The following is a 14,359-nucleotide window of genomic DNA, read 5'->3' as shown; positions in this document are numbered from 1 at the left end:
TGGTGGGCACTGTTTGCCCACAACAGCTGTAGGACAGGATGAACACAAGGAACAACCTTTTAACTTGTATCAGAAGATCTCAGAGGGATTATTAATATCAGCCATTGATTTTTCTGTCTTCTACATTTGACAACAATCCAATTCTACATCCCTCCTACTACAGTGAAAAAAGCAAACAGAGTGGTAAGTACCGTTACAGAATCAGCATCATCTAAAAACGCTTTTCTTCATAAAACGGAAGTTTTAGCCAATCCTCAGTTCGTTCTGATTGAAAAACCTACTGACAATATCAGTACTGGTACTTGCTATTTGCTTTTAATTTTCAACCAAAGCTACCACAACCTTGTCAGTAGCGGCTGCCCCTTCCCTTTTACAAGAAGATAGGAACTTTCTCTAAAACTGAGTGCTTACATTAAGAGAAGCCACAACTACCTAAATCAATTCCAACTTTATCATGTCCTTAACTCCCTGTGAGTGACTGGCTCAAGTGTGGCCAGCTTAAGGACAGGCATCTCTCATTCCTACTTGAAAACAGAGCCTCTCTGACTGGCTGATGCCACTTGCTTCTTTAAGTTGTCTGCACCAGCTTTTCCCCTTAAAAACCAAAGCAGCTCGAGTAGGAAGTATTTTCTGTTTGGGAGGAAAAAGGGAAGTAGTTTCTTTTGGAGTGAAGTTTCTGACAGTTACAGGTGAGGTTACAGTGCCAACAACAACTCTGAATCACCCCTGCCCCCTCCTCAGACTGCAGAAACTCCTCTCCAGGACTGCTTAACGCGCACTTCACTGCTCCACGAGGCTCGCAGCGGAGCCAGACTACTAACTCTTCATTTACTTGCCCAGAGCCTACAGAGAACCTGAAATAAACGGCCCGACAGCGTAACAGTTCCATTCCGTTGGCGGCCAAGCAAAACTGAAATAAACCCTCCCAGGCACAGCGGACACAGGGCAGGAAACGGGCGAGGGGCAGAGGGTCGGGCACCAGGGGCACGGGACGTGCTCGCCAGCTCCATGCGGGAGCCCAGGAGCCGCGGGGCGCCGCCTCGCCTTCCCCTTCAGGCCAGGAGGAGGCCGGAGGCACGGCGAGGCCGCCGGACTTCCCCCTGCGGCGCCGCCCCCCCCCCCCCCGGCAGGACGGGGCGGGCAGCGGCCGGGCCTCGGGGAAGGGCCCGCGGGCCTCGGGGGGGTCCCGTACCCGCGAGTCCCCGCAGAGCAGCAGCTCCGGGTAGCTGAACTCCACGCAGCCCTCCTCGGTGGGGTCCTTCAGCACCACCTCCAGGCGGACCGTCTGGCGGAGCGGGAGCGCCTCCTGCGGCGGCGGCGGCTCCTGCCGGCTGCCCTGGCGCGGCGGCGGCGGCGGTAGCTGCGGCGGCGGCGGCTCGGGCCGGGGGGGCTCCCGCGGCGGCTGCGGCTCGGGCCGGGGGGGCTCCCGGGGCGGCTCCAGGCGGGCTCCGCTCTCCCGGGGCGGCAGCGGCGGCGGCTCCGGCCGGGAGGCTTCGTGCGGCGGCTCCGGCGGCGGCGGCGCCTCGCGGCCCGCCACCATCCCCGGCGGCGGCTCCGGCTCCCGCTCCAGCGCCGGGCTCCCGGCCTCGCGGCGCCTCACGGGTGACAGGCTGATCAACGGCACCCGGCGCGGCTCCGCCATCCTCCGCCGCCTCCCCCCACCCCCCGCCCGCCCCGCTCGCCCGCCCGCCGGCCGGCCCCCGCCTCCCGCCTCCCGGTGACACCGCGCTCCGCGCTCCCTCCCCCTCGGCTGCTCCTCCCTCCCTCCCTCTCCCCTCCCCTCCCCCGCTCCGCCGCCCGGTCGGAGCTGCCCCCCTACGTTCTCCTCGCCGCCCCCGCCATCTTGGCGCCCCCCCACATAAATAGAAGCAGGCCCGCAGCCCGCGCATGCGCCACCGGGCGGCCGAGGCCGGCGGCGCCGCCCCGCCTCGCTGCTCGCAGCGCTCGGCTTCCCCCCCCCGCCCTCCTCCCGCCCCTCGACGTCACCGCGCCCGCCGCGCGCCCGCCCGCCCGCCCCCGGTTGCCGTGGCGATGTGCACGCCGCCCGCCGGCCGGGCCTTAAAGGGGCCGCGCCGCGCGGGGCAATGGCGGACCAACGGCCGGGCCCGCCCTCAGGGGCCACCGGAGTGCGGGGGGGCCGCGCCGGCAGCTCTACCCCGCTGAGGTGTCCGGCGACTGCGCGTCAGTCACCAAAATAAAAACCTCCAAATATGAAAAGCGATCGAGACTCTTTAATTCTGGGGAGGGGGGGGGGGGGGAACAGTCGGTGCCAGGTTGTGAGGTGGCGGTGTGGAGGCGTCTTGTCTCACGGGCATCGAGGCGCTGCGCGGCCACCTGAGGGGACCGGCTTTGTCCATGCTGCTCCCTGGGCTGAGACAGCCTCTTCTGCAGGACGGCGGGGCCTGCAGAGGCAGCGAGGTTGTCCTGCGAGAACATGGAGCTCCGTGGCCACCTCGGGCGCGTAGGGTGCCAGTTCTGGTCACGGGAAGCAGTTCTGGGGTGTTGAGAGCGAGGTGTCCTCAAGACACAAGTTAGGCAGAGTAAGAGCAGCAGCAAGGCTCCCTCCTCCGCGAGCAAGAGCTGCCTGCAAGTGCACAAGTGTTTCAGTCTGTCACCACCTACTTTGACAGACTGGGTGCTGGTATCTCCAGACGGAGGTATGCCACCAAAACTGCTGAGTTTCAGGAAGTTATAAACACCCTCATATGCACTGTCTTCTCCAACTGTTTGGGAGCAGACAGAAAAATGTTACATTTTTTTCCTCTGTAGCCTCAGTGTTTCTGGGAAGGACAAGTTTTGTTCTCTTTTTAAAAATGTACTCATGTGATGCAAGACAAGTGTGATTTACATATCTGTATTTGAATAATTACAACAGACCATTCCATATAGAACATTACCCCGCTTTTCACTCTTTATCACAGCACACAATGGTTTCTTCTTACTGCGTATTAAGTTTTTTGACTTGACTTACTTTCATCTAGACGCCAGAGAAGATTCATGACACTGGAATGGTGTTACCAAAAAGTCTGGTTCACTACAGCGGAGGACATTCCAGAATCTTACTTGCAACAGGAAGTCAGTGGAGTGCCTGACCTGATCTGAGAAACAGGCTGTCCTTTTGAAGTCCTTTTGAAAGCCTTTGTTGAGCTTTGTAGTCAAAGGAACTTGTTTTATCTTAAAACCTTGCAGGTTCCAGTGCAACCAGCAAGCTTGGCAGAGATATTCCTCAAATATATTTTGACTTTCAAGTTTGTAAGATTATTTGCAAATCCCACCTGTTCTCCTGTTGAAAATTTCATGCAGCTATTGGAGGAGACATGTAATAAGCAATGTGTACTTTAAATTCTGTTGATTGTTGTGTAGATACACTTGGAACCACATCCTGGTCAGATTTGCAACATGCTTTTTAAATAAGAAAAAAAGAGACAGATAGCAATAACCGATTAGACCTTTGATAGAGTTACAGAGAAAAATAGTAGTAGTTCTTGGAAATAGCAGACAGCCATTTGTTCTAAGTTAAGACATTGCAGACTTTGATAGGAGTAGCAGCCTTTCACATCTAAAGTTTTTGTAGATATTTACTCTTTCATTTTTATTCTCTCTTCTTCTTCCTCTCTTCTAGGAGTTTAATTAGACAAATCATCAGAAATCTATTTTGTCTAACCTCTGATCAACTTGGAGCACACATTTCTTATGAAGCTCAACATTTGTTTATACAGCTAGACAAATAACAGTTCTAAGTCTCTGAATTTAAAGTGTAGTTAGCAAAGACAGTTGCTAACTGTCAGGGGCTCTGTATCTTGGTGTCTTGAACTAAACCAGAAAGAAACAGCTGCAGATCCAAGCATAGCAAGCACTGGAATAAGTTATCATTACATTTTGCAAAAGATGCTGTAAGCAGCTAGAAAGACTCCCAAAAAACAAAACAAATCCACTAGAGCCTAAGTTCTTTATGCATTTCATTTTGAATACATCAGCTTGTGCTGAACCAAACAGTTTCAAGAAGATTTGTTTTTGTTCTAATCATTGTTTTCCTGTTCTGCTACTTGTTTTGTTCTTTGGGGTTTAGCCATGCCTCAGACTACATATTGTTTGTATGCTCTATAATGTGCATAAAATGTAGGGGAAAAAAAAAAAAGTGTTTTATACTGGAACCTCCAGTGAGGTAGGAGCTGTACTGAAAGCCAAGTCATGCCTGTGCCAGCCACTCAAAAGTCTCCAAAGGACATCCCTACCCATCTGGGGCTTTGTTTTTGTGAGAATATCCTCATTTTCCACGGGTTGTTTCCTCACCACATCTTCCTGATATCTTGGTTTCTTATGTCCCAACAAGGCATCTTGTTGATTGTCACGGTCCTTCCTCTAAAACTGCCACCACAGCAGCTGCAACATTCATTGCTGTGTCAGGAGTTGCTCCAGCTGCAGGTAGGATGATGTTTGTGTAGCCTTTGCTAGAGCTGCTTTTGCATCACAAGAATCTGCTGCACCAGCAATGTGGGAGGCATTACTGTTTTTTTTTTTGTTGTTTGTTTGTTTTCCTTTTTCTTGCTTGTTTATTTTTTGTAATGAGGCTCTCTGAATTCACATACAGTTTTGTTTTTTTTTTGGACTTGTCTTCCCTTCCTACATTTTTCCTGTGTTGTCTTCTGCCAGATCCAGAAAACAAGTGCCATGACCATTCTGAAATCAAGATCGATCAAGAGACTTTGAATAAATGCAGAAGAATGAACACAACACAGCTCAAGAAATAATAAAACCCTTCTATTTCTCTAAACCAAGCATTAATGCCATACAAACAATCTGGAAAAAATAATTTCTTTTTCTCAGAGGATACTTCCCTCTCCTCTTCTTCTAATTATAAATACAATTTCCTGCAGAACATACCTCAAACTTTCTCTATCCTATCTAAGTAGGATTAAGTACCACTTAATCTTGCCAGGCTGGAATCAGGCACATGTTTTTAGAGTTGTCACCAGCTACCACATCCTTAAAAGGTCCGAAGTTCTCTATTTAGTTATGTAGCCTCTTCTTTAGAAGGATTGTAGGCAGGTAGAGAAATATCAGATGTTGAGGACTAGAAAAAGTGTATTGGCTTCAGGTGATTAGGATATACTTTAGAAGGGCAGTTATAGTTCTTATTTATCACTATTTCAAGGCAGAGGAACAGTGATGGTCAACTTTATCCCATGCATTGGTATATTGTACCCTGTAAACTGGTCAAACCGTACTTCTTGGAGAGTGAAAGTTTGAGGCTATGAGACACTGGAGATGTTTCAGGAATATTAAGAACAGCTTTGAACAAAAGATCAAAAAGTGAAAAAAAGCTCAAATTTTCAATGACAACAGGAACTTTTATTTTTCAAGTAGCAGCAATTTGGAACTAGAGGCCTCATGCTGAAAACAGTTTTTGCCTTTAGAAGTGGATTTAGGTGCTTCACTTCCTGAAATCAAGAATGGTCTTCTAGAACTGTTGTGTGCCTGGACAGCAAAAAAGGCAGCGCTGGGTATCTAGTAGGTAGCTGACAAAAACAGAATGTCGGCTTTTATCTCAGCAGGGCAAGTCTTCACATTACAAAAGCAAATGGATTTACAGGACTGTGAATATCATAGTGGTGTGAGTTCCCCAGCCAGCCAAAGGGTGAGTGTTACCTAAATCTACTGTCTTTACTGTTCACGTGTAATTTCTCAAAGAGAATTTCAAACTGACATTACTGCTGCGTGATTAGTGATTTTTTATGATCTACAGAATACTATAATATCCTTTAATCTAAGCTAATAAAAAACAGAAGATCATAACTTAGAGGAACCTCTGAGAAAATTCAAAGCTTCAAAAGCTGCATTGACATGGAATTGCAGCATGAGCCAGGTTAGGAAGAAAAATGGTGAGAGAAAATGGAAAGAAGAACCGCATCTTGGTCAAGGAAAAGCAAACTTGGGAAGAGCTTTTGATCCTGAAGAGGAGGTGAGATTTAAGTTTTCTACCTAACATTAAACATCAGCTCTTAAGTATGCGCATTTACCAAGCAGAATGCTGGTAATTTTTTCCCTCAGGTAACAGCACCAGAATCAATTCTAACTAGCAAGATAAGAACACTTTTCTTGTTACATTTTATTTTTTACTTAATTGTTAATAATTGTTTCTGCTTCTGTTGTTAAGATTCCTTGCTAGAACAAGTATGCAACTTTCATCTTTAAGCTCTCCTAATGTTATGGGTAATACTCAGCTGAGGCTGACAAACAAGCTGCAAACTTCTCCAGTAGGAATGAACCTAGGTGAAGTGCGTGGCTTCTGTGTCTTAACTGAAATTAATTAGGGAATATCAGCATCTGAGATACTCTGCCAAGCAGCGAAGATTAGTATGAGATCTAGAATCACTAGGAAATTCCTCCTTGCAGATACACCTTTTGCTAAGGAAGAGGAAGGAACAAGGCAAAAACAAAACAAAACAACAACAACAACAAAAAAAAAAACACAACAAAAACTTCTAAGTAGTAACAAAAAGATTTAAACAAACAAACTACAAAAGATAAAATAACCTTTTACCTAAAATCCTGGAATTTTCTTTGAGTAGCAAGATGAAATACATCAGAAATAAACACGGGATTCTGTGGAGGAGTGCCCAGTAACACACACACACACAAAAGTATTTTTTTTTTTATTATAAATATATAGAAAGAGAGCAGAACTCAATGAACTAAGGATCATCTGCCTGTAACATGTTGATTGTGACAATGTCACCTGAACTGTGCTTAAGCTGAGTTTAAAATTTAAAATCAGCTGCCTTTAGAAAGGTTTCCTTAATGGTAGCTCTTTTATGATTCATACCTGCTCCTTTTACAGTGTAAAAACACCTACATATTTACAGAGATTGAAAGGGATTATGTGCTCAGGAAAGAGTCACGTGTCTCATGTTTTTTTCTCATTTGCCCTGTTTCTTTAAAGATGCTTGCTGAATGGGATACTTATCTGAGTGAAAAGCCTGTTCCATCAGGCCAGCACCCCTGGAGGCAGCTGAAGATTACCAGCCTGGCTGAAACTCTGGAGTCAGGTTATTGTCTTATCTTCACAGCGCTGTCTGCTGGTTTTATTCTTCCAATAGTAATTAAAAGCACACAAGTATCTATGAGTCACAATTTTAAGTAGCTACCCCACCTACCTGTAACGTGAATAAGAAAGATTGGCTTTGTATAGAATTCTCTGCTTGAATGGCAATTCTACACTAAAAGCACTAGTAATTTAATGGGGTAAAAGGGTCTGAAAGGAATTCTCAGCGATACAAAAGCTAATGTGCCATAGACGCTCTTGTTGAGGTTTCTCTTTTAAGTGCTGACCTAGGACAAGACAAATACTGCTGCACGGTGCCCATGAAAATGGACCCAGTCACACTGCAGGCCTGACTGGCCTTGGTCATGCACATGGTGGTATTTCCTGGGTTTAGTAAAATATAAATATTTTAGTAATTATCAGAAAATGCTTTCATGTATTAGATACTATAATGCGTATTTTTTAAAAGTATAGTCACTGTTCACGAAACAACTTTCAAGCATGTTCACCCTCCCAAAAAGGAGAATTATATGTATTACATGATTGCAAAACAACCTTCTAGGAAATGTTTGGCATACAAAGTAGTGTTTGGCTGTGACCTTGGAAGATATTTTTTTTTCCCTCTTCTCTAGTTTCTCTTTTGGCTTTCAGACTGGTTTTACAAAAACTCCAATTTCCTAGCCACCTCTTTCAGTGCCTCTCAGCACTTTGGGAACTGCTTTGCCTTACATAAAGTACTATATCTAAATAAGTACACGTTATCACAGACAGCTGAGGGTGATTGCATAAACAAATTACAACATTTTTAACATTCATATAAGCTTATGATCAGAATAGTCAAGGTACACTTTGCATGCACAGTTCAGCATTTTCATACTTCCATGATTTTATTTCCAAGCCAAATTGCTTTCAAAAAGCAAAGCACATATTCATCACCAAGAATTAACTACATACCAAGCCTGCAGATCCAACACAAAGCTGCTTTTGAGTTGCCACAATATTAAAAATAGCATCTGAAAAATTACTCGTGAAAAGTGATTTTCCATACATGAATAATTTAAACAGACAAATGGCATTTTATTAAACTCTGTTTTCTTACCACCTCATGTTGTATTTTGAGAAGATGTATGAAATTTAAAGACTTTTCAGAATATTAAAGTGTAGCAGCAATAGCAGTGAGAATTTTAAGAAGAGCGGCTGCTACATACCAGAAATGCTTGTGAGAACAATCTACATTTTCTGCATGATGGCTGTATTTCAAATGCCATTTTCCCGGCCTTGACAGAATTCCCCCTTACACTGATAAGTAATTATACAGTCGGATTTAGCTTATATTGAGTACTTATCTGAAGACTTCCTCATGGTTTTAAGAGATTTTAAAGTTACTTATTTCGTAAGCGTCGTACTCATTTGTAGTCCTCCATAGGATTTAGCATATTTCATAAATTTGAACAAATGTTAACTAGAATGTTTCTGTGAAGTAGGGCAAGGCAAGTAAGAGGTGGGATGAGGGGAGGAAGAGATAGGTGGAAAACTTTATGACAGCACTGTAAGGCCAGTCACATGTTAGTGGGTAGATTGGAAGAGAAAACACTTGATAGAGAAGGGAAAACATGCAGAAATTAAAAACAGACACTACAACAGGACCTGTTTGAGAATAGCTAGCTAAATTGAGTGGGAAGTCTTGTAAAACTGGCCTCAGAAACTACTTTGCTCTGACCAGAAAATAGCTCTTCTGCTTTTAAGTGGTGGGGAAAACCAATTGTTTTTTATACAACAAATTCCCATCTCAGTTTGTTCAGTGACAACTAAAGCACTTGTGACTTCATGAATAAGTCAGACAAAAGTAAGATTGCACTTGTAGAATACAATTACTATGATAACCATCAGTAGTGCGAATATACCAGACAGTTTAAGACCTTGTTTATCAGATTTGCCAATTTGATTATTCTAAAGTTTTCGTAGATAGAAAGGTAGATTGCTGTTATAGAGGGACATTTACTTCATGTAATATTATTTAATTGAACAGCTCTGTGAAGTTAGATGATCAGTTTTTATCACATGATGGCTACCCATATAATGGCCTCGACCTGTATGCACACCCGCTGATGAGAGGCAAGGCAAAGATTACCAGTAGCTTTGGAGCAGACACGTATAATGACCCCATCATTCTTAAGAAGTACAGAATCAGCAAATAAAATTAAAGCTGTAGTATTGCAATGTGGAATGCAACTATTAGAATTGAAGCCTGGATCTTTTCTACGTAGCATAAGCCATCTCTACGTTATTGTATTATTAAAATGATATTGTATTCTATATAATTCTGCACTGTTGTATGTCGTTTTTCACAGAACTGACCACTTGAAAGTTGATTACCGTGATCAAGGAACAGATGGTGAAGTCTGAGGCTCATCACTCTTCCCTAGTTAAGGGCCAGCTTAAAGTGCAGTTTGAGGACTCCATAAAAGTGAAATTCAGAGATGACAGCATATCCCACCGTTTGATTTAGCTACATCTGAGAAGCGCTACAATCTATCCCATAAGCTACTTTGACAAGAAATACAGTAAGTTGCAGGTTCCTGAGGATCTAGTTGTAAAAACATTTTAAAGGCCATACTAACTTTACCACATCTGTTATTTTTAATTACCTTAAAGATAACATAATGTGGGGCAATTACGCACAATAGAGTCTAAGTATGAATTGAAACAGAAGTTCTCTTTTAATTCGAAGAATAAACTCAGTTTTCTTAAAAAACAAAGCTTTTACTAAACATAGACTTTTATTTTTAAATCTATAAATAGATGCTAGTGTAATTTATCAATTAAGCAAGTTCTATAAGGAATTTGGGATCTGACCATTGCCCAGAGATGTCAAGTACCTACTTTATCTGTTGCAAATGAAACAAAAGTTCAAAACCTACAAACTCAAAAGTAAGCTTTTGGTGGTTGGCTTCTAAATGTGATCTGAGTACAAAGGAAAGTAGTAATATCTTTAAAATTTTGCAAGCAGCTTTAAACAATGGGACTCCATCTCCAATAATCTGTCTGTGATACTGTAAAATTGATGTAATAAAGAATGAATGGGAATATACTTGACTCTGATGACATGGATCCTCTACAAGTTTAGCTGTGCAGCGGTTATACAAATGCAATACGTACATTTCTAATGTATTGCTGATTTAAAAGAGTAGCGTAACAGCATTAGTAAGGCACACATTAAATGAGTGGAGAATGACAAATGGTGAAAAGTAGCTGTCAGTCATTAACAGAATGTTTTGGGGGTTTACCTTAGTAGAGTCCTGGAAGAATTGATGATTCAGCATATCCCATGATCATTCAGATATAAATGCAAAACAGCACTAATAGAAGGTTGCAGAGAAAGAGATTAGTAATGAATGAGGCTAAAATAGTTGCACGCAGTGATGTGTGTAAGGTGGAAAACTGATAGCATTCAAACAAAATACATTTTTCTTAGAGCTAAAGGTAGGGTGATTCTTCAGAAAGGTAGAATGTATCCTGGAAAATAATAGTTCTGGAAAAACCCTAGATGTCATGTCACAGTTGAGAAGCAATTTAATGTGAGCTCCCTCTGTGATAATATGGCAAAAAATGTGAATACAGTCTTTGAGTACACTCGTAGGAGAATAGTGAGCAGCAGTATGGAGGAACATATTCCAGTGTCACATACAGTGATAAATTACCCTCAGTGCTACAGAGCCACATTAAAAAAAAAAAAAAAAAAAAATCTGTTGACAAACTGATTGCCAGTTTTCCAAGCTGGAAAACATCCTTACAAGAGATGTTCTTTTTAATACAGAGTTGATGGGGTTGCATTTTATACCTCAAGAGGGAAAAAGAAAAAAAAAAAAAAAAAAACCAAGAACGCCAGTCTTTAATGACTATTTAACATAGCAGACATGAACACTAGAAGAAAATAATAGAAAATGAGGCCAAACAAAATGAGTCTAGAATTAAGGTGCATTTTTAAAAGAACAAAGTTGATTTATGAATTTGAACAAATGGATCTTTCATTATCCACCTTTTAAGCACTTCTGGCAAATATTTTTATGGAAAATCAAATTATTGGATTCAATACAAAGATTAGCAGATGAAATCTACCACCTTACAATACGTAGGGTCAGAACAGATTATCTAGTAGTCCACTGAAGGCTTGATTTTAATGGTTACCAGTGATGCTTTCATGTAGTTATCTACTTAATCAGGAATCATATGAATAAATTAAATGTGGGGAAGGAAGTCTGGAAATGAAAGTGAAAAAAGGGTGACTGGAAATTATTTCTGGAGATAATAGAGGAAATATTTTTTTAAAGAGTAAGCCAAAAAGCAAAAATACAGGTGTTTTCTTCATTGTATGTATAACTCCCATCTAGTGAAACTACATGTAACAACAACTATACACTTAACTGTTTGTTTTCCATCTTTTTATCTAATGGCCAAGCTCCTTATTCAAACTTAGACAACTCGTTTATGAAAATCAATGAGAGATCTTCAACTTGAAGGCACCACATAGACCTAAATGCCTGCTAGAGTGCATGGTCAAAGTTGGAATATGAGATTACCTTTGTTTCACAATGATCTTGCCACCTCCAGATTAGTACATCACTTGGATCCAGCTGCTGCTGCATTTAGGAATTATATGCTAGATTCCAGAATTAATACAAGAGGGCTGCTGCTATATTGTATCAGTTCAGATGCTGGCCAAAGTGTATTTTATCCTGGAACTCGCTTGCAGCAGTAGAAAGGATAAATGTCTACCCTGTAGTATAATTTACTTGGATATTACTGGCACAAACGTTGTCGAGGTATTACCAAACTTAAGGTCATCATCCTTATTTACCAGGAATGGGTCAGCACCCAACTAAAAGCAGTTACACTGTGTTTTGGTTTCGGTTTCTCTAGCTGCCACTGTTTAGATATGACTGCTAACACAGTACCTTCTGTGCACTGTGTGTACTATTTTCCAGATTTAGATACTTATTCAAAGTATAAAGAAATAGCTGTGTTTTCCATACTCTTCCTTGTAATTCTAGTGATGCAGCAATTTTTTTTGCCTTAGTCTCTCTTTCATTGCATTACCTGAAATACTGCTGTTTTCAATTTTATATTCACTTATTAGTGACCCAATAAATTTAGCAGTTTCCCTGACTCTGCACATGCATTCTTCACTGTGTGCTTGTTCTATGTAAGTCCCTTTTGTTGTTACAGTTTTTCTCCACATCTTCCTCCCTATTTAGATTACTGCAACTCCTTACATTCCTACAGTATGGGGAAATATGGAAAAGGCCAGCGATAAAGCTCTGCTAACCACTTGACAAACTGCTTTAGACATTTTTTATTCCCTTTCTGCATCAGCTAAGGCAACTTCTATCACACTTTTATTATTTAAATATTATTTCAGATTAAATAGTGAAAGACGTTATTTGAACACAATTCAAAGGTAAAATAAATACCAATATTTCAGGACTTTTCTTCTGCATTTTAATAGTACTTACCTATCTGCTGTATTACCAAGACTCTAAATAGTATGACAATATATAACATATCTTTTATTTCATCACTGCACAAGACAAAACCCTGCAGTCCGCAGTTCTTTATGCCTTAAATTATAAATATTATCAGTCAAAAAAATGCACTGTGCTAAAATCCACATTACTTAGTGTATTAAATATGACTTTGTGACTACAGTGAACAAAGGTGACATTTTCAAAAACTTCTTCACTGGTCGTGGACAAAGAATTTAAAGTTAGTCCCCAAGCTCATGTGCTGTAATGCCATCACACTTACTTCAGAAGATTCATCCAACATTTAAAATGGTGTGCAATGGATCTGGAGCTGCTCTGCAGCTCTCCTGCAGGTTAAGTTTCAATAAAGGGAGTAATTAGAAGCATTTAACATCTGCTACAAAGCCACCAACATGATTTTTTGAAGCTTTGTACCAAGACTTACAGCAGTATTCCTGATCTGTTTCCAAGTTAATTAAACTGGTAGGGAAGAGAAAAATGGCTTTTTCAAGATAAATGTGTTTCATAACCGCTTTCAGTGAAAATACGTAATGCTGCTCTTTCTCTTTTGAATCAGTGTATTGTTGCCACTACCCCTGCTGAATGACTTTATTATTGTTGCTTATCAGTTTTCTAGGTTTTTACGTAAATGCAAATAGTCACAACTACCAGCGTGCTTCCAAATATCTGAATGATGATGCCCACATTTTTTGCTTAAAACAGTAAAAAAAACTCTGACATGTTATATGGCAGAAAGGTGTATATGGAACATATACACCCAGTCTCCTTATTATCAGCTTCAAACCATCGTAAAATCAGGACCAAGGCCACTGGCTTGCCTTTGAATAACTACTGAACAAACATTTAATGACCAGTCACAGATTTACCCTTTTCCACAGCAAAATGAATATAGTATTTCAATTCCTTCAGCATGAAGCAACACAGACCAACATTCAACTGCAGATTCAATTAAAAGCTTTAATTAAAGCACAGACAGCAGAGAATATTGTATTCAAACTCCTCCTCCAATACAAAAATACTTCAGAAGTATTTTACAAATTTACAAATTGCAAATTTTGTTTTTACAAAAAAATACAAAGATTTTTTCACTGCAAACCATATAATACATTTCTATGTTACAACTTTTGCCTTCTTTTAGAATTGTGTGTTTCCTAACTGCTCTCCCTTAGCGCACATGAGAGTAATTATCTCCAAAAGGATAATAAATATATTTGTAACTAGGGTGGTAAAAGCTGAAGAAAATGATTCTAAACAGTTCCTTTATCCGTAAGACTGTGAAACTAAATGAATTACTCACATGAATTACATTAACATGGATAAACGTTTTCAGTGTTGATTTTGAGTTTTGAGTCAAATCTCAAAGCAAGATGGAACAATCCAGTCAGTCAAACCTCCGTGCTCTGAAAAAGATGCTTTGTTACTAACCTAGAAAGCAAGTAAGCCATTCTGAATCTTGGCATTTGGCACTGATTAACTCTCATCTTCAGAATTAATAGTAAGAAAGAAAACAATCCTTACGGACATAAAAAAAAAAAAAAAGAGAAGTCTTTAGTTGCTGAGATTTATCCAGAAAAGGCCAGTGCTCAAAATATGATTTGTATTTTACCCCAGGCAGGTAATATATGTTAATTCTTTATGTGTTATCAGATATCCTATTTTAGTTGTCACAGTCATGCTTTCTACTTGCCATATTCCATCACTTGCTGCAGTAGACTTGTCTCAGTCAATTAACAAATTATTCTTCTCCAGAGGTCAGGAGACATACTTTTCA

General features: G+C 41.2%; 1 protein-coding gene across 1 annotated transcript in view; it reads right to left on the bottom strand.

Moving 5' to 3' along the window:
* The window catches only part of UBN2 (ubinuclein 2), a gene marked incomplete at its 5' end in the record, with an annotated part of 54,157 nt that extends 52,515 nt beyond the window's left edge, over nt 1–1,642 (bottom strand). The window contains one exon of the mRNA XM_084300543.1: nt 1,193–1,642. Coding sequence (XP_084156669.1) covers nt 1,193–1,642 — 450 coding nt within the window. The remainder of the gene's footprint in view (nt 1–1,192) is intronic.
* Nucleotides 1,643–14,359: the final 12,717 nt, after the last annotated feature.

This window comes from Netta rufina (assembly GCF_964035555.1).
Source record: "Netta rufina genome assembly, chromosome: 1".
NCBI classification, from domain to species: domain Eukaryota; kingdom Metazoa; phylum Chordata; class Aves; order Anseriformes; family Anatidae; genus Netta; species Netta rufina.
Note: the sequence above shows the minus strand (reverse complement) of the source record. Positions and strands in the feature narration are given on the sequence as shown.